Raw genomic sequence first — 22,000 nt, 5'->3', positions numbered from 1 at the left:
AAAATAATGATATTGATTTCTATATTCTGAACACATCGATGATGATGGTCAAGATAAAATCATGGATTAAACAATAATTGTGTGAGGCGTCGTGAACGGTTCGGATAACCATAGAACACGTTCTATGTGATAACCATGTTTAGCGGCAATATTGTATGGCGTATGAGCCAAACAGAATTCTCTTAATGGCGTGCACGTGAACACCGCACTGTATAGATCCATAGAAGTATTCGGTTTTGTTGGTCCTACCGGGAAATAATTTTTTTTTAGCTAATCCAGAAGTGCACATTGTTGCTGTACAAAGTAAATTAAGTGAAAAAATCATACTGTACAATTTGATATGTATAAAATATTACATCAGTACAATAACCACTGTACAAAACGATATAAAATTGATGTTATTAAAATTTAATAATATCCATGGTCATCTATTTTGAATCACATTATTTTTTAAAGTATTATTGCACCAAGATATATTTTTATAGTGTAATATTACATTCATTATTGAGTTATTGTATGTTGTGTTATTATTATAAATATTTTCACCAAAATAAAATATAAATTCACAAGACTAGTTAAAAATGTCAGCCTGCGTGTGAGCTACATACTATTGTAATATATAAATACATGCATTTTTACGTATACAATTATTATGATAAAAATTCAAAGAATAAATTTCAAAAACATTTTTCTGATCATCAATTCCTATAACTTATAAGTCAAATTTGATTTTATAAATGTTGATTTTTACGGGTTGAATAAAAATTCTGCTAGTTTTAATGGTATACCAGTACAACGACATATATTGGTAAACGCTTGACACGATATATTTTTGTAAAACGAAACATCTGAACCATATAGCCTATAGCCAAATATTATATATTTTATAAATTGATACCACAATACATATAACACGTGCACATTTAACTTTTCGTATAATATAATATAAATAATTTATAGTCTGGAGGTATTGGGTTCCTATTACTCTCTAAAATGTAACGTGGACGCCACACCGTCATATGTAGTTTACCTACCTTTGTACGTGCGTTTTTTCTTTCATATTGGGTCTAATAATCCGGGCAAGACCGTTTTCGACCAATTCATTTTTTGACCAAATTTAAAATAGGTTGTTTGCCTTTTCAACGAAAAAAGTACTTTCCCTTTCCGGCAGATTCACTTTCGACCGAATTGAAAAAAGGCCGGTACCCTTTTCGGCCAAAAAGAAAAATTTATATAATATTTGTAAAAAAATAAAATAATTGGTATATAATATTTTATATAATTTGAATAAAATGTTGTAAAATAAAATATAGGCAATTTTTAAAAATATAAGAATATCTATAATTTATATTGACATTACTTTTGTTTTAATATGTCACAATATGTACAATATTTTATAAAAAAAATATTATACACAACTATTAAGTATAATAGTAATTTATATAATATATTTAAAAATAAATAAAATAATAGGTATATGGTTTAATATATTATATTATATACCTATATATTATGGTAGTTGCCATCACAATCAAACACGACGACCACTGATCAAATAATTTATGACAAAATTTTATACATAGGTTTTAATAAATTTCGATATGTATAACATAAAATGTAGTATATAAAACCTTTTGTATTGAGTAATTTTAAAAATTACCTATTCTATATCCTTATTATACTTAATAATTATTGACAAAAATTGTATATTATTATTTTATTTTTGTTTATGATATTATATAAATTACTTTTATACTTATACTTATATAATAGGTATATCTTATAATAATCATAATAATATCATATAAATAATGTTAATATACAAACAATTAATTTAATCATCATTCAAATTATGTATCAAACTGATATTTCATAATAGTACATCAGTCTAAAATGTCAACAGATAATATTATTTGGATTAAAGATATAGACACAATTAAATAACGATTAAAATAACATAATGTTACTCCATCAATGATTCACTGTTAACACAAATAATTTTTGTTTGAATTAGTCATAATGTAAATTGTTAAAAAAAGAGACCATGGTACTTAATTGGCTTTGTTTCTTGGTATATCTTGGCACTGAATAGGTCACGATAATGATTGTTTACTAATAGCTGATATTGAGTTCAATTTTAATTGAGTGATAAACTATAAAAAAAAGAACTCTGAGCGGAAATGTACTTTAAACCTATATTATAAACTTATAAAGGATATTATATTTTTATTTATATTGATATTAGTTACTACTATGGTAAATATTTTAAAATTTTCATTGTGTCAACTATCAAGTTAATAATAATATATACGCAGTGGTGAGAAAAGTCTCTGCATGGACATTTTTTTTTTTTTGGAATAGCAATAAAATCACATTTAAATAATATATTATTAATATTAGAAACCAAAATAAGTTTCCAGGTTTCTGTATAAGAACAGCTAATGAGAAATCATTTAATAATCTGTTTTTTTCCTTAAAAATTAAAATATTAAATTATACGTGCATAAATCGAGAATAATTAAAAAATTGAACATTTCAAATAGCATAAAAATGTACTTATAAAATATTTTAAAAATTATATCGTATATTCGTATAATATTATCATATTGAAAATTTCAAGTTTGTATACTGTATAGTCTTTATTAAATTTTTAATTAAAACTAATAAAACTAAAATCAATCTTTCTAAAAATTGGTTTATCGTATTAACGATATGTATATCATACAAATTTCTCTATGGACATGTAGGATATATTAAAAATTTAATATATAATTTAAAAACGCTATTGTTGCCTATCCTATTTTGTACTGTACACAAAATATTTACACTATCTTATACGGTGTATACAATTTTAGATTTCCCGAAAACGCCTGTGAATAATGAATGTAACCTAACCTATAGCGAACTGGACGGTATACGAATATTTTTATACCGTACCGATTGTAAGCGAATAAGCAACAATATTGTCGGTCGTACTATGTTTTATGATTATCGTTTACACAATTACTGACAAACCATACTATTATACTAATCATGAAAAATAATATAATACATGAGTAGTTACAACGTCTTTATATTATTTATGTATTACATGTCTACAATCTACATATTATATAAATAACTACCGCCCGCACACACGCGTGCGCTTAATCTAACGCTAATATATGATAGCTGTATTATAATATTCATTAAAACAATTTCAATTTTCGACTTAAAAGAGGCTAGTTAAATGCGAGGAATGCTGCATTCCGTGGCTCAACAACCCCAACTCTATAATTTATAATTTATACGATAAAAACTAGTCCAATTGTATTTATACAATCACGAATCTCATTAAGTTTGACATAATTAACTTCTATTTATACTGCAATTAGTCTATGTAACATAGATATGCATTATTTCAAAAAATTTATTAACGATTATGAAAATATTTTTATCAGATATAACATATAAAGTAATTAAAAACTCATTAAAAAGCAGAATATTTTTCGGAGTTCTTAAATATAAAATTCAAATTTTAGATATACATACTATAAACATATACAGAGTGATTATTTTACCATTAACTACTTATTATTTCAAAAAATATTCATGTTTTTGAAAACATTTTATTACATATTTTATTACACTATGTTGTCATTCAAAAAAGTAAAAAAATTATAAAAATTATTTAAAAATATAATTTTTTAATAATAGCGTTGTTTTTTTAACAACTTAAAACTATGTAAAAAAAATGTTTTTAAAAACATGAATACTTTTAGAAATAATGAGTGGTTCATGATAAAAGATTCACCCTGTAAATTGTATTTATGTATGACCTGTGCATCCCGAGAACTTGCACACTAAGACTTGTGCTGTATCTATGTTGATCAACTAAGTACTTAAATGTCGAGACAGACGATTTGGTAACTTACGATTTGTTATAAATATTTCTACGAAGTTAGAGATATTGTTAGTTAAAGTCCATTAAAACTACGCCGCATCATGGGTTGTGTAAGACGCACATGAAATGCGTACCCAAGCCAAATAAACATGTTACTTTTTAGTTTGTAACCAAAGGCCAAAGTTTGACACGGTACGCAACGGTCGCCGGTACAAAGTATAGGTACTGCTGCAGCGACCGGTCTGTGCCTAACCAACCGCCACCACGGACAACAACACCGCCACACCATCGACTACCCACCCACGCCGCAAAGGCACAGGGTGGGACTGGAAGACAAGTCGGTTCGAACGAGTACTGGCCACCAGGCCGGCCGTTTCGTTCTCTTGTGCGAATCGTCTTACCTACAATCATAGTCGTAATACCGCGTAAAGCATAATTATTGTGTATTCCTTCTTTATGTCGTCAAAACCTGACATAGTGTCCTTTGACAACTAGCTACTGACAATAGCCTATTATGTACCGCTATTTATAATTAATAAAAATACATCGTACAAATAGTTAAATTCGTGTTATTCGTTTATGATGCTGACCGGCTCACCGCGGAATCACCGAGTACCTACTGCCATAGCTGTGTCAAGTTAATATTAATTAATAAGTACAGTTAATGTAAATGGTTCCCTAAAAGACTACGAAAGGAAAAAATACAACATATTCTTAAAAAAAAATTTATCGATTAAAGAAAAACAGAAGTTTTATTTGTTGACGAGTATAGTAATTTGAAGTTGTCACGTGACGTCATAGAATATATTCTGACGGCGCGCGGCGGCGTCTCCAGTCATTACCGCGTATACATCGACGCTATGGCGTACTTAGATCCTGCGTGTAGCGTATATTAACGTAACAGGTAAAGGTCACCAACCCACAACCGAAATCCGGAAATCGGAGCATGCTGGATTTTTTTTATGTGAAAGTATAATTAATTCGTGGTTTATGGGTTAATTATATTTTTATATTAAAACGGAAAAAGATTAATATTTAATTTCTGGCAAGGAAAACCACACGGCGTGAAACTTTGCCTCAAATGAAGGGCACACCAACAATTCAATAATAATACCTATTGTATTATGAACAATGAACTAATTAATAATTATAAATATATTTATATATATATATATTTATTATGTACAATTATTGTACATCACTGAGGGGTTACGATGATTGGTAACCAGCGTGTATAAAAATAATAAAATATATGTATAATAAATAGCACCGGTGGATGGTGAGCATAAAAATAACAACAAATATTTGTATATAATAATAATAAATAAAAATGCATAATAGCGTTTGTTCTCAGGACGCCATCGGTGATACGTTTTGTTTTTACTCGGGCGTGTTGTATGGCGAAGACGAAAGAAGAAAGTATAGAAAAGTGTTGGTTGTCGGGTGTATCACACGCCAAATAAAATAAGGCGACGACGTTACATAATTGTTATGAAATAATGATAAACACATTTGGCCGATATAATACTCTATAGTACATTTTATTAATGAAATACTAATTAGCTCAGTGTATTAGCAGCGGTGAAAGTGCGTGTAATGTGTATGCACGCCGATTATACCGATATCGATGTTGTCTTCGGGCGACGGCAGTGGAACCCGCGAGACGGAGAGTGCTATCACAGAATATTTTATAATAACGAAAAAAAATTGAATTCTGACTGTTACCACCTAACCGCATCACCGTCACCGCTCGTATAGGACATGAAATGCGTAAACGTGTAACTTTGAAGTTTGTATCAAAATTAATATAATTATTACGGCTGCATAAGAGGTAGTTGCGGATGTTGCGGTCGTGGATGATTTTCGAGATAAGCACATATAACAGTTGCGGTCATTGCAATTGTAGGTAATATTCAAGTTGCGAGCACAGCAAAGACCAAACTTTTACAGTGATAATAATATGAGTTAAAAAATTTAAAATTGAAATTAGATATTAATAGTAATTAGTATGATATTGTAATGAGTACCTAAAAAATGTAATTTGAAATTTGAAGCTCGCGGTTTTTAAATAGTCAAATCTGGAAATTATTTTGGTATGTACAAGTTCCATGTTTTTATATTGACGTTGACTTTAGAGCTATTAACTATTTTATGTAAGTTATATACTATACGATAATAATTATAATTGTACAGGTCGGGAACGTAAGATACGCGCGCCTGGTTACCTAATTACTTCGTAAAACGGCACGCACATACCGACCGACCTGTGTAAATGTATATAAATGTATTTAGCACTCAACAGGAGTTGGACAGGGTCACTGAGCAAAACCTGTAAGTGCTAGTGTGTGGATTTTTTGTAACAGATATTCAATCTATGCCAACCACTAACAACAATTTTGATGGCAATTGGCCTACACTTTTTTCATCTAACATCTTGATCGAATTTTCTTTTCCTAAATAATAATAATGTCCATCTTCTATAGTTCTTACTTGAGTAATTTTTGGTGTCTTTAATAATGTACGAGCATCCAGTGAAAGTTCCTTTAAATTCAATACTAATATTAATCTTTTAAGTAAGTCACTAACTGCTAGTTTTGAAATATTAAATTTTAAAGCCCATTTTGCTAGTACAGAACATTAATCTTCACTATCAATGTTTATGTTTTTTTCAATTTACAAAAGTTCCCGAACCCTTAATAATATTAAAATATATTGGTGTATTGATAAATGAGTTGTACTAATTTAAATAGTTGTTTAACGTTTAAAGAAGTTTTTAGTACGCGTAATTTAGGTACCATTTTTGATAATAATTTAACGTTGGAATTTACACATACATAACTTGGTGGGAAAGTTACGTCGGTTAACTTATAAACTCTATATATTAAGGGATCGAGTAACAAAACACACAATACGTGTGATTTATTTTGTTTTATACCAATCCATACTTCAATGTGGGTTACTAATTTGGGGAGGAACAGCAGACTGTTTTTTAAATCAACTACAAACAAACCAAAATAATATAGTTAAAAATTGCCTAAATAAATATTCCTTATCGGATTCTATCTCGCATAATTATAAAGAATTGGGTGTCCTACCTGTTAAACTTTAATGTTTAAGCTTGTTGTTTTACAACTAATATTATAACTTAATTTTTATTTAGCTACAAAAACTTGATTTCTAAAGTTCAATAAATTAATTATACATAATTTTCTACTGTAATCAACTACATATTATACCTTACTCACTTTTATTTTTCCAGAGGTGTATTTAATCATTATTATGTTATAGAAATACAATTTATTAGTAACATTTTAATACTGAATCAAATACATAGGTGCTGATCTAGAATTATATACTTCAGGTCTTAAGAATGATATATTGATGTGTGCATGTATATTATATAACAAAAAATTAGTTACTTACCATTTTATCAGTGTGTGTGTCAACACACACACACACACACACACACACACACACACACACCGATAAAATGTATTTGTGATAAATATGATAGAGGACGCTGGTGTCGGCAGCGGCGGGCGGACTATGTACCAGGGAATCAGGAGGCGGTGGTGCGCAGCAGCTCAGGGTTCATGTCTGCTATTAAGTGCTATATCTATATATATTAAGTATTATATCTTATACATACCTGGTTGTGTTAACGGATGTGCCTCGTATGCTGGCGACCTAATGAACAAACACAGACTATTCAGTCTGTTTCGGGACATTAACTACGCCCTACTCGTCTTCTACGTTTACTCAGTTTTTCTCTCTACGTTATTCGGTTTATTTCAAAGTAAATAACCTTCATATTTTTACGAGTTCAAATATATATCTAAATAATTGTCATAAAAAATGAATTTCATATCAATGATTTTCTCGTTTTTAACGTGTATCATTAACAAACACGTGGAAATACGGTAAATTTTTTCATTTTATATCGAAGAAAAAATGTAATTTTATTATTTTTTATTTATTTAGCCAAGTTTACGAAAACGAAGAAGATAGTGATGACGAAGACCTTATCCCTGATGTGAATAATTCTAATGATGGTGAAACCATGTAATTATATTATATTTATCATAATAGAATAAGTTTTAATAAAGAATATTTATTTTTATAGTGAAGATGAGATAGATTGTATATGGGACCTGCTAAATTGTATGGAGGCCGATCTAAATTACTGCTCACAGCTAAATCCCAGTGAGCGTAATACAAAGGTTACAGAAACATGGCAAGACATAATGCAACATTTCGATTTGATGGGCTTAGAACAGACAGTAGGTCTCATCCTGTTTCACGGGTCTAATTACATTGAATATGTTGATTGTGATATTGAAGGTGACCTCGGGAGGATTTTAAGAGCTGAAAATGTTGTAAGTATTAATGTCTAACAATAATATTTCTCTTATAGTTATTTTTTAAAACAAAATAATTGCATAGGAGTACTTAACAGAAGCATCATCAGAAGAAGATATTATAAATGTGTTGATGGGTTACACACAAGCTGAAGTTTTACTTCAGCTTAAATTTGAATACGAATTATTAGCCCGGGATGAAGAGGAGATTAACGATTTTCATACCAAAGTCCAGATGATAACCTCTGTATGGGGATTATCCTATATGGTTTCCAACGGTATAATAAGAAAATTATTTAACTCCTAACATAGAATATATTATATTTTAATTATTTTTTTCAAAATTAAAGCAATAAAATTAAATTTTGAAATATTTTTTATTATTATTATTATTATTAATTTTATTAGAATTACGATCTTATGATTTCATATTGTGGTGGCATATACTATGCAGCGTGAATTTCAATTGATAGTTCAAGTAGCGATGGTTTATCCGATAATGGACAAATGCTAATGTGTAGCGGATGCCTGCCATTGATATGCGGATATGCCTCGCATACCGGCAATGGACCCTAATATGTGCTAATATGTCTGCTATTAAGTATTAATACATTCTTTACACTTTTAGTAATATACCTCATACATACTATTAAAAATAATTTACATTTGCATATTATTACTAAGAATATTATATGTAGCTAATATAATATAGTATAATATATAAACGACTGTAAAGTGAAAGATTTATAAGAAGATGGCTAAGCATTATTATTTTACTCGACAATATAGGTTTCGTTAATCATTGTATAAAATTGTCACTTTACGATCGTCGACCGTTATCCGTTTATACCCACAGACCTATGTGTACCGATAATCGGTTATAGCTTATAATACAGGTTCAACAGGCAATTGTAAATTTCACTAGAATACCGTTTATACAAAAAGGTACTGAAAACAGAAAAAGTGAAAAGATCTAATATAAAAACTGCCAGTTTTATTTTCTTACCTATAATGAGTATCCGGTATGTGGAACTCCACCAGTGTTCCTGAGTCTCTGCAGCCACATTAATACGTTAACATAATCTGTTGCGATTACATATTAGGTCGAAATTTCTAAAGTAGATATTGGTTTTTATTGCGTCGTTTGATTTTATACTGTTACGTAATTTTCTTTTCTGACTGCGTTTACACTAAAAAAGGTACTAGTGGCGCAGTTTACATGTGCCCAGATTTGTTACGGGCAGACTAATGGTAGAATTTTTCAACAAAATTTATCGGAAATTATAAAACAACAAAATAAGGTACTGCGAGTCTGCGGCCGACAATATCGTCCATATAATTGTAAATTATTTAAACTAACTGAAATAATATAAAATAAATAACTGAAAAATAAAATATTATTAAAACTAAAATTGTTGGGAATCATTGGTTTGACGTAATAGTTTTATATTTAAATACCATTTGACTTTCAGGTTTTGTATTCCACTTTAAAAATGTTAAAAAAAAAAACGTTATACATCCAAATGAATATTTATTTAATTTTTTACTCTACAACAAATTATGTGAACAAAAAAAATATTAATCTCTATATTACTCTATTTATTTTTAATAGGTAATTTACTCAATGATTACTCAAAAACATAAAAATAATAATTTTGAACGATTGTGTTACGTCCATGATGGGCATGGACCAGAAAGAGAGAGAGTGAGTGAGAGTGAGTGAGAGTGAAGTGAGAGAATGCAAACGAATGGTGTATTGCCCTGGCGAGAGGCTGAACTGTTTTCTGGGGGCTAGAGCTCCACCTTGCCCCCCCTTATCGCCGTGCCTGTTCACCTCATTATTAAAAGTACATTTATAAAAATAAATTGATTATAAACCTTTAAAATACTAAATATATATTACAAATTTATACATATTCATATAATACAAATTTTGTTTTTTATAACTACTTTTTAAAAAGTGAAACCATGTAGGTCGCGAAAGATTTTTTGGGGTAAATGTGGGCCCTGGTACTAAAAATATTGAGAACCACTGGCGTACGGGCTTCATCGGTATGTTGTCTCTATTAGTACGTTTAACAATTATTATTGTAAAATTAATGTAAATTGTACTTATGTATAAAAACTCTTATTGACTGTGAAGTTTGCAGCTCTTATATAAAAAAAAAAACACAATTCGTTTTATTTATTTTTCTGATCTTGATCATCTGATCTATCTAATAAATTGATGGTTTAAAAGTTCACAAAAAAAATTCCATACTTATGGCTTGCATTAAACAATTTTATAAATTTGCTTATTACCCAATATTATTTCAATTTGCAAATTGACAACAGTTGTATATGTATATAGTAATATCCATGGCACGTAAGTTCATGCAATAAAAATTGCATAAATTAGCATTCATACATTGGAAAAATATGCACTAAAAATTTTGGAAATATTAATTTATATTTGCTAATATTTTTAAAATTTGCAAAATGTAAAAAAATCATAGTCAAATTTTGAAATAATAAGATAAAACATCAATTCATTGTGTATTTTATTCGTTTTAATTTTTATACATTTTAAAATGGCCAAAATTAATAAAAATAAATCAAAACTAATACTATCATTTTGTAAATAGCAAAATAAATAAAATAAGAAACAAAAAAAGAATTTAAATATTTAAATAAATAAATTGTTCGAACGTGTATATGCTTTGCGCCACCCGGTCAACCGGTCCGCCTAAGGTGGTGCGACTGCAAGGCGAAAGTTCGCATAGTTGTCAACGCCGCCGCTCAGTTGCAGCCTACACCGCTGGCCGGTTGTGCATCGTCGCTCTCTTCTTTTTTGGTGTTTTGAGTGTTCGGACTCCGCGGAGCCTTTCCGGCTTCAGCGCGTCGCTCCTCGCCGCACGGCAACACAGTGTGTATGTGCCATCTTTTTACGTGACCGTTTCGAGTACCAGTGTCGTGCTTCAATGAACGCTTTCGTTCGTTTTATTGGTTTTCGCGTCATTCGCTATATTCAGGTCGCTGTGTTAACTAGTTTGACCCCGTTCGAACGATATATTTTTTCGCCGACAAGTCGCACAAACCGAGTGGTTTCCGCGGTCCGACGTCGTCATCGTCATGCGAATATTAAATTAATAAATTCGCGTTATTCGCAATAGTACGGAGTGATCGCTTAATTAGATCGAACCTCATTCGAACGACACGTTTCGACGCCTACAATAAGTCGTACCTGCATACCGCGTGGTTTCGAGTGTCCGCGGTCCGACCTCGTTATCGTCATGCGACTAATAACGATTCGCAAATTAGCTTAAACTACATCGACAACGTATATTCGCGCATCCGACGTATATTGTGTGCTGCCGCCGTCCTAGTGGCGATTATCATAAGGCGTATCGTCTCAAGACAATGTCGCATTTCAAGCGTGGAGGTCTCCATTTAGCAGCCTTTTCACGCAACCAATCGTTATCGTGTCACGTTTGTAATCGTCGTGGTCAGTGGTAAAGTTGGTTTTGTCTTTTTATATCAATCGTAAGCCCCCTTCTATGAATGGAACATTTATGTGCTAAATTATTTATTATTATATATTTCTTTGTATATTTCTGGAGCCTAATATTAATTATTATTATTCATTATATTGTCATTATATTTATTATTATTATAATTGTGTGCTCATGGTGATGTAAATCGTCTATATATATTATTGACTTATTGTGACACCAACGGGTGAGTAACCTTATTTCCAACACCCCGCAAGTCGCGGCGTAAACCGCCGTCCACGAAGGAGCGGTCGCGGCGCAACATAAATATAATATTTTTTTATGTAATAATATGCGCTAATAACCCTAAAAAACTACTATATAACAAATATGCAAAAACATGCACTATTAAACTTTATATAATTATTACTATTATTATGAAATTTAGTATATTTTCCTGTGTACCTAACAAAAAATACATGCAAATAATATTATGATTATTTAATATAGATTTATTTTTAACAAATAATAATGGTTAATAATATATTATTATGCATTTTGTAGAAATATATAAATTAACTATATATACCGTCATACTGATGAATGAGCATATAATAAAAAACTCAAAAATAAAGAAATTGTACTGTGGACGTCCTTCATACAATTAAATTTCAAAATCAAAAAAATGTCGGGTGAGTAGATTCTTTCATATTGGGTCTAGTAACATGCATCTGTGGCGGCGGCGAGAATGTGATCGTTGCCGCAGTAATACAGCCTGTATGCGCAGGATTGTTATGGTATCACTATTACAGATCACGTAGCTGTGACATAGTATATAGTAGCCACAGATATGTATAATAAACTAGATTGCTAACTGCTGCATCCTATCAATGTGTTTAGTTGAAGCAGACAGCAGCCATTTAATTCGAGGCCTATGGGCTTTATCACGGCCTTAGATTTGTTTGATAAGGAAGCCGATAAAAAAAATAAATAATTAAATTATAAAACAAATTTTTATTGCACGTTATTTTTCTTATTTAAACAAATTTTGTATCTAAATATCAATAACAATTTTTAACATAGTTTATTCAGATAGGTTAACAATTTTTACATGTTATAAAATAAAATGGTTTTACTGAGTTTCTGTCGTTTACTAGCAGTTTTCATAATCGAGGATGTTATTATTTTACTGTAAGAATATAATCTCACGTTAAGATAGGTTCTGGTTACTTTGTTTATAATATCGATTTTGTGAGGTCTTGCCAATAAATCTGTTGAATTCCAGCAAGCATCACATTTTGGAAATAGCGTGGTGTCTGTCGCCAGTGAGTTTTGGACATTTATCATAATTTTTAAATCCATATTTTTAATAAACATTTGTTTTTTATCCACCATAATGGTTTTAAATAATGTTTCTGTCAATTTAACAATTTTGTATACCCCATAAGAAGCATACTTCAAACCGCCTCTGTTTTTCATAATTGTAAAATATTTTGGTGTGGTATTATTTTGATAAACGTGATCATTTTCAATGTATGGATCTGTAATAGCTTCAATACAACCATCACATTTCAAAGTTGGGATTAGTTTTTTAACAATATATCCACTTATGTAATATAATATATTTTCAATAGTGATGCTATTAAAATCTAATTTATTGTACTGTTCTGCTAACAATGAAATATCAAATTCATTTTCTAAATTTTGTTCTGGTGCTTTATATTTCCATTTGATTGAAAAAAGAGAATCTTCATGAGGTGACATCAGTGTACAGTTTCCTGAGCTAAGTCTTATTGAAGTGTGCAATAAAGTACTTTTTAGAGCATGTTTGAATTGCAAACAGGTAGGATTATTATTATGACCCAATCGACCTCTCATAAATCCAAAAAAAATTTCTATTGCATCTTGGCTTAATTTGTATGTCAGAATAAATTTAAAATGTTGATTTATTAACAAATCCTTTGCTATAGCTATAGTAGATTTTATGGATGCAGCAAAACCTAATATGAATGTTTTTCTTTTACTTTTCCACAGATCTTGCCCAGTAGCTGTCTTCAGTGAATACAAATAGTCAATATTATTTTTCATTTTTGTTTCTAAGTATTGAATATTTTGTTTATTAATTGGTTGTTTAAAGCCTTTTGCATATGGGTTTCTGGAATTCAAGAAATCAAAAATCTCATCTACAACCCTGATGAATCTTATTGTTGCATCACAATTTTCAAAATCTTTTGAGGTCTTGGATAGAAATTGTAGAGAGTCTGCGACGGAACTGCTAAGTGTTTGAACTGCTAACTTTACCTTCATACTATTGCTTTTCCAATTTATATGTGAAGAGTTTATCTTGTTTGCCAATTTAAAGCCCATGTCGTTTTGCAGTTCAAATAATTTATGAATATATCTCCATTCAATAAGACTGTTGTTTGAATCTTTAAATACTCCTAGTGTTCCCAAAGCATTCCTAGCTAATTTAACATTATGGCATGCATCAGGTGTGAAATAAACATTAGCTTTAGTTGAAGTTATCGAAAAATCAGACTTGATAAAATCAAAAGGTTGGTCTAGATCACATCCTAGAGTTTTAAAAGTTGAAGAATTAGCATATGCTCCATCACAGGTGACTGCCACAACATTAATCCCAAATTTATCACATTGGGTAATAGCAATCCTAATTAATTGAGCTTGTACATTTGATTTAATTTTATCTACAAACCAATACCCAATTGGCCATTTCCATTTTTGTTTTAAGCTAGACAACATAAAAACTAAAACCTCCGTTGACTCTTTTTCACAGTCTTCAACTGTCAAACTATTACCATAGTCACAATAACCAACAAACCTTAAAAAATTTTAATTTATAAATTTATATCTAGTTATAATATATTCAACTATGAATAATATTTTCTAATAATACATACATATGACTAACTTTATCCCACTGAACTGATTTTTTAATACTCATGGAGTCTAATATCAAACAACAAAATTTGTCTTCTTTGGGAAATTTACCTATTTCTAATAGGACATCTTGTAAAATACCAGTTTCAGCATTTATATTTGATACCCAATTTCGTATAGCACTTGGATTAGGCAAAGAAATTGAAGTCCTTTAAATTACAATTTATTTTTCAAAATTACAATTTCTGTAACTCAAATATATAATTGTTTCAGTTATTGAGGATATATACCTACCTAACATAGTTATATGCTTTTGGAGAATAAAAATAAAGTGTAGTTGCAAACTTTTTTACTTCTTCGCTGTATCGCCTTGCAGTAGGAGCCACATTACCATTATTTATAATATCTTTTAAAAAAACCTCAGTAAAATTTTTTTCAATTATATTAGTAGTTTCTCTATCAGTACAGGATCCAATAGTAGACATCAATTGCTGATAAGAATAATTTTTATTAATAAAAATTACAATATAGTTTATTAATATATAAATATACAGTTAAGTTTCACTCATCCGGTAATCAGTCATCACTAATCACTAGAGGCATTTCACATATTATAATAACTTATTAAGTGTGTACTAAGACTAAGCCAATCTTTCTCAGTTAGCATTTACGTAAATACCTCAAGTGAATTTATTTTTGTGTTCTGCCTTCTAACCGTTTGTTGTAAAAGTTTAATTCGCTTTTTGAGGTTGGCTTTTTTTGGTGTATCAAACAATTTTTTTTTAAATTTTCTTTTAAGTGTTGGTGTATATGTAGGGGTATGAGGTGACTGGCTGGAATCTGCAACAAATTTAATACATGACAAAGCATTATTGTATATAAATTAAAATTGTTAACATATTTAACTTACTAGGTCCAATAAAAGTCAGATCGACAACTTCATAATTACACCCAGCATTTTCAACACCAGAATCAATAGGTAAATTAGGAGAAGTAGTTATTATATTAATTATATTTGATGAAGAAGAAACTGTAGATAAAAATGTAATTTACTTAATATAGGTAAGTAGTAGTAATAGGTAAGTAGTACAAATACAACATTGAATGTAAAGAAGAATTTAATTTTACCTGAAGAACTATAATTGTGATCAAATTTGTTGCTGCTTAAACATTTTATTGCTTTTTTGGAACAATCGAAATTGGATGGTATAGCTGTATTTTTTAATATAAGTTTTTCGGGGGCTTCAACAAATTCACTTTTATTAAAATGGAGACTGCATAAGCGTGAAAATTTTGTTGGAATGAAGTTATCTCTTTGGATAGAGTGCACCCATTTTTGTCTCCTTAACTCATCGATTGGAAATCTATAATTAAAAACAAAATATCAAACACATTATTAAAAGTGTATTTCAGTAGAGCTAATTATTTTTGATAACTTTTTTGTAAAGTATTTAGTTACCTAAATAATTTTGTAGTTGAACCAACAACCCCGTCCTTGCTACTGCATCCATCAGCACAGCACTTATATGGCATAATTGGAAAAATAGCATAAAAATATTAAGTCTCAAAACAATATACCTATTGCAAAAAACAGAACACAACAATACTGTCAACAGTGTCAACTACTCAGTTTTGAGTTTTCACAGTAGTACAGTACACAAGTCAACAGACAACAACAACAATTGATAAGGCAAAATCTACATCGGCCTCGATTAAAATGGCGGATAATAACTTCGCATATTATCATCAGTTAGCAATCTAGTTTATTATACATATCTGTGATAGTAGCAACTTGTTTATCACTTATCAGTGAAAAAAACGCGGTATAATGATTAATAATTTGATTATTACTATCAATATCGATCCAATCCAATTGTCTTCGGAGGAAGTGCTTATGAACATATGTTATTCGTAAAACGTTGTGATAGCAGTATAATCACATTTTTTATCAAAATTGGCATGAATATGTCCCACTGTTTGATAAAACAACCAAAATGAACAAAATACTAATACGAAAAGTTAATTTTTTTCTCAGTTTTTCAAAATTGACGAAATATTGGCTAGAATATTAAACGAGTAAGTAAGTACTTTATAGGAACCCTTATACAATGTTACAAATGCTTTGTATCGATATTAACGAATTGTGTTGTTTTAACATGACTTTTACACACAATAAATCAGTAAGCATTATTTTTTTAAAGTATTTTATTTTTAATATTTTTTAATGTAATATATTTAACAACAAATGATACATTTACATAACCGTTGTGTTCTGTAGTTTTAAATGTTGAAATTGAAATTCTTTTATTCTAAAAAAAATTAAATTTATTATGACATAAAATATGATGATATTAATTTATTCTATGTTAAAGCAAAATCATGACCCTTTATAGTTTGGTGGCATGCATTAAAGCCATCATCTAAATGTTGATATTACATTGATGGTTATAGAAACAAAAATGTTATAAATAAGTAGAAGAATAGTAATTGACTACTAAACTTGACATATTCAGATAAAAATAGCTCTGCCCATCTGCATCATTTCACAAGTGGCTTCTATAAATGCTACAGTTGTAATAATGTTCAATTCATTAATTTTATTCTGCACATCTACCGTTCTACCATAAGTGGCTTCTATACCCACCACTAGCACTTAAGGGGTTCACCCTTTTTTTGCACTTAAGAATAAATTATCTATAGTCTGTAACATTAATAACATTGTGTGTACATTATTAGGGAATTTTGTTTTATTCTATACTGGTGACATTATACCTAACCATTGGATATATTATACTAAATTATTATACATTTATACGTTAAAAATAGAAACTGTTAATGTTAATATTTTTTAAAGTTAAACTAATATATAATGTTCGTTTTTACGTTTTATCATAATGTAACATTTAATGAACCCACGTGTACATTTAGAAATTTTTAATAATTTGTAGTAATTTACATTTTCATTTGATATAATTATAATGGTTAATTTTTGCATTGCTTTTAATTGTTGTAGTTCTAGTACAAGTTACTAGTACTATACTCTATAAATAATAATTATTATAACAAAATTTGCTTAATTTATATTATTTATAATGAATTGAAACTTTTCGTTGCAACATATATTTACTAATTTATTATAACTTATAAGTATCTACAGTTTTGATATCAACGTTAAAGTAAATAAAAAATATTACCTATTTTAGTTGTGAATTTTATCAGTAAAAATGATAGTTGTATTTTTAAATTATAATTATTATCTATAATATATACATTTCAAATTGAAAAATGCTGTAAAACCCATAAAATATGCTCTTAAAAACTTGCTAAAATGCTAAAAAAATACCAATATACATATATATCCTCTAAAATACATTGTGTTGGGTAATTGTTGCAAATAAAATATTAAAACAAATATTCATAAAAAAAAAAAAACGCAAGCCATAGTCATGTAAAATACAATTTTGTCATTGCAACTGCTTAGACATTATTAATGTATCATACAAAATAAACAAACATAAAATGAATTGATGTAGATATTAGAAAATTGTGTAATTAAATTCAATAATATGCACGGAAAAATAATATGATACGCTGTTATCTTCAAAATCTCCAAGATATGTAAAATAAAAATAGTACATTTTTAATCTTCAGTAAGTGAAATAGATCTCATATTAGAATTTGCTATGTCATAAACATGACACAATACATACATAATAATATAAAATAAATATGCTAATAAAAATAATTTTTAAATAAATATCTAATATTAGGTATAATTATTATTTTTTTTCATAATCTACTTTTAAAACAAAAGTTTAAAAAGTCTATTAGTACTCTTTCTAATAGTAATAATTACATTTTCTTAATACATTTCAAAATTTTATTTAATATTAATTATTAATATCAATGCTTCCATTGTTTCTCGGGAAACAATTTATCTTAACTTTATTTTTATTTTAAAAATGATCTCTTATAAGTAACTTGGGTACCGTCTAAAGTTAATACAATATTATTTATATGCTATATACTTTTAAAACAACCAGCGTTAAACTATAATATGTACCACATTGAAAACATACTGTAAACAAGTAAACAATTATTAAATGTTTTGTAATTATTATATACATCAAAAAATGAAATGGGTCCCGGTTTAAATTTAATTCATATTCTTAATTAATAGGTTAAGGCTTTGAGAGTCTTCAGTTAAAAGATTTTTGAATGTTTATTTAGAAGTATTTGTAACAGAATTAAATTATTAAGTGGGTTGTTGTAATTCAAAATTCATAGTATGAAAATTTGTTTTTATTTATAATTGTTAAAAGTAAAAGTTCTAGTAACACATCTGCAGGTATTTATTTGTTTATAGTTTGTAGAGCTATACATTTTTGGATTAAAGTAAATGCAATCAAATAGTATTTTGAATTACTTTAAATCGATTATCTAAAGCTATTGGCACAAACACTGTCGGCAAGATAATAAAATAAATAACAATATATGCTGACATCTGAAACTTCATTGAACGCTTAATCATAGTTATTAATTTATATTTATGTTTTTTTTTAATATCAAATAATATATTAATATTTTCTTAGTAAAAGGCATTACAAGTATATAGTCTACTTTACCATCGCAAAATGTTCAATTTTTCTTAGAGATAATATTAATTATTTTAAAAAATATAAAATTAAAATTTATAAGGGGCTCTTACAGACACCAACAATGCTTTCTTCATTATTGGAAAAAAAGATGGAATTTTAAGAGTTTTCTTATTTAAATGCTATGTGTTGAATAAACCAGACTTTAAAAGCATTATTAAAAAAAAAAAACAACAAAGAATTATAAAAATGTTTAAAAAATTTAATTGATTGGAATCCAAGTCACAACTTATAAATATAAAAAATGTATCATTGGAAAATATTCAATTAATAAATATACATTATTATTATTTCACTAGATATTGTATTCATGTATTCATTGTATTACATAGGTTGATTTGAAAAAATCTTACTTGTTGATATGTAAATAAACTTAATAGAATTCAATTATACATCAGTTACCAATATACTTATTGTGTTTGCTTAATTTTAACAAGATATACTACTTACCATTATCTCTAAATTCACTTTTTGAATTATCGTAAATAAACCATAAAAAATGGTTTATTAAAAATTATCAAATATTAACTTTTTAAAATAAAATAAAGTTTATTAACTATGTTACAACTGCTTTTAAATCTAGATATTGTATTGTTATTTAACACTAATATAATAGAATAGTTTACAAAAAAAAAAAAATAATTTCTCAGTAGATATCTAGATAAAAAGTTTTCAATTATTTATCTTCATCTATATTCTATATATTTCAAGATCTTATCTCCATACAAAATTAGTTAAATATTTATAGACTGGTTAAGACTCAGTATCTATTTTTTTTTTCAAAAAATTTGTATGGAATACTTATAGTGTTTTAGAATTTAAATAATACTATTTTTAGAGTAAAAAGTATATTGTAGGATGAATTTACGATAATTATTATATAGATAAAAAGGGTCAATAATTACCTCATGCATTTTTTTGCTGTACTTTTGATAAATACAGATATACATTAATAATTTTAGAAAATATAGTGATAATGATATATCCGTGTTATAAACTAAACAATTTTTTGTAGATTATTTAGGTACAAATTAATTTAATTTAATGCTAATTATGTATAGTAAAATTATTCTTTGTAACTTAATTAATGGAATAAATAATTTAAGGCTATTATCAAGAAAAAAAAATAATTTATATAAGTTTGCATTCCGTATTGTTATGATATGACGCTGTGTTTAATGATATCTTACATTTTAATTGGATAATCAAGTCTTTACTATTATTATTTTTAGGAAAAGATTTTTAAATAGTCTTCAATGTCCAGTCATAAATCGAAGAAAAAACCATCACAATTCTAAATCATATTCTTATAAAAATTAACAATCTAGCTTGACCTGATTCTGGATTACACATAGATACTTACAAGTATACTATTAATAAATCAGAAAATTTTTCTCAAGATAACACCTTGAACTACTATATCTAAATACTTTCTTGTTTGGAAAGTTGGAAGATTTGTCTGCAGTAGATTAGCTATGTCTCTTTGATATTGCTTCTTCCATAATCAATATTAAATATTGAATACTCTTAATTTAAATAACCAAGTTTATTAATCACTATTTTGATTTTAGAATTATTTTATAGTTATATTTCTGCCCGAGGTCTATTTGAACTCAAAATTGTAATTTGGTTAAAAAAAAATGTATATAAATTATCACTTTCATAGTTTTTATGACATTATCCAAAACACATGGGTCAATTTTATGTATAATTAATGGTATCTTATATTATTATGTAAATGTGTGTGTTATATTTGTCTTACAAACATACAACATATTTTAATTATAAAATTATAATTATTCACTTCATTTTTAAAATGCCTATTTAAGCTTCAAAATAATTAAATGTTGCTTTTAAATTGTACAATAAGTGTCAATTCACACTAATTTAAAAAATAACAGTGTAAAATGGATTATTGTGAACATAATATTCACTATATTGTACTTTTGTAAGACAGACTAGCATCCTCTTAATATTTAGCTATTGTTAAATTTTCTAAATGGTAACATTAACAGTGACAGATAAATATACATAAAGTTTTAAATTATAATATTACCAATGACATTTATTTCCTTATAATTGATTGAATCTGGTGTATCTTTTGGTGTAGAAACAAAGGAACATGTGAAGGATCTATACCTTCTTATTTTTTTAAATGTTTGTAAACACTTGAAATTTACTGAAACTATTTGTTATACATTATAATATAAGCAAATATATAAATATTAATAACAGTTAATATAAAAACGTCTTACCTTTCTAAGAGGAAACGTATATGTGTGATTTTGTTGCCAATAGACTATAACATTTATAACACAATCTACTTGAGATAAGGCATCTTGGTATTCATCTTCTTCAATCTATCTCTGTTGCCAATTTGATAAATGTAAATATTTTTTTTTTATATTGTTAAATAATAGTAAGTTATAAAAAAAACATTTTAAACTATCAATAATATATATATATATATATGACTTACACTCATGATATATTCAGCAGTCTCTATTATTATTTCATTAAAATAATTTAACCGTCGCAAATCATCTCCATTAAAAATTCTTATAATAGATATTGCTGGTGTTGATGTAAATTCAGGAGCAGATCTAAGTCCTTATCTAAAGTAAATCATATAAAAATAAATAAAAAGCATATTAATGTCATTATAAAATTATACACTTTTATATTGAGTTAAAAATAAACCTTTTTGACTGGCGTAAACCATGTTGAGCATTAGGG

The 22,000-nt window shown here is 28.0% G+C and overlaps 2 protein-coding genes across 2 annotated transcripts; one reads left to right on the top strand and one right to left on the bottom strand.

Moving 5' to 3' along the window:
- Positions 1–3,984: 3,984 nt before the first annotated feature.
- LOC113558247 lies at positions 3,985–9,218 on the top strand. The gene is made up of 5 exons (XM_026963727.1): positions 3,985–3,993; positions 7,830–7,945; positions 8,007–8,259; positions 8,327–8,488; positions 9,126–9,218. The coding sequence occupies exons 1-5, from the start codon at positions 3,985–3,987 to the stop codon at positions 9,216–9,218; spliced, it is 633 nt and encodes a 210-aa protein (XP_026819528.1).
- A 5,879-nt stretch (positions 9,219–15,097) lies between these two features.
- Positions 15,098–16,385, bottom strand: LOC113556343 (THAP domain-containing protein 2-like). The gene is made up of 4 exons (XM_026961218.2): positions 16,069–16,385; positions 15,738–15,973; positions 15,520–15,639; positions 15,098–15,449 (listed from the first exon to the last, which is right to left on the bottom strand). The coding sequence occupies exons 1-4, from the start codon at positions 16,140–16,142 to the stop codon at positions 15,277–15,279; spliced, it is 603 nt and encodes a 200-aa protein (XP_026817019.1). The 5' UTR covers positions 16,143–16,385; the 3' UTR covers positions 15,098–15,276.
- Between the last annotated feature and the right edge of the window lie 5,615 nt (positions 16,386–22,000).

Source organism: Rhopalosiphum maidis, chromosome 3 (genome assembly GCF_003676215.2).
Source record: "Rhopalosiphum maidis isolate BTI-1 chromosome 3, ASM367621v3, whole genome shotgun sequence".
NCBI classification, from domain to species: domain Eukaryota; kingdom Metazoa; phylum Arthropoda; class Insecta; order Hemiptera; family Aphididae; genus Rhopalosiphum; species Rhopalosiphum maidis.
The sequence above is the reverse complement of the archived record's forward strand: the minus strand, read 5'-3'. Positions and strand labels throughout refer to the sequence as shown.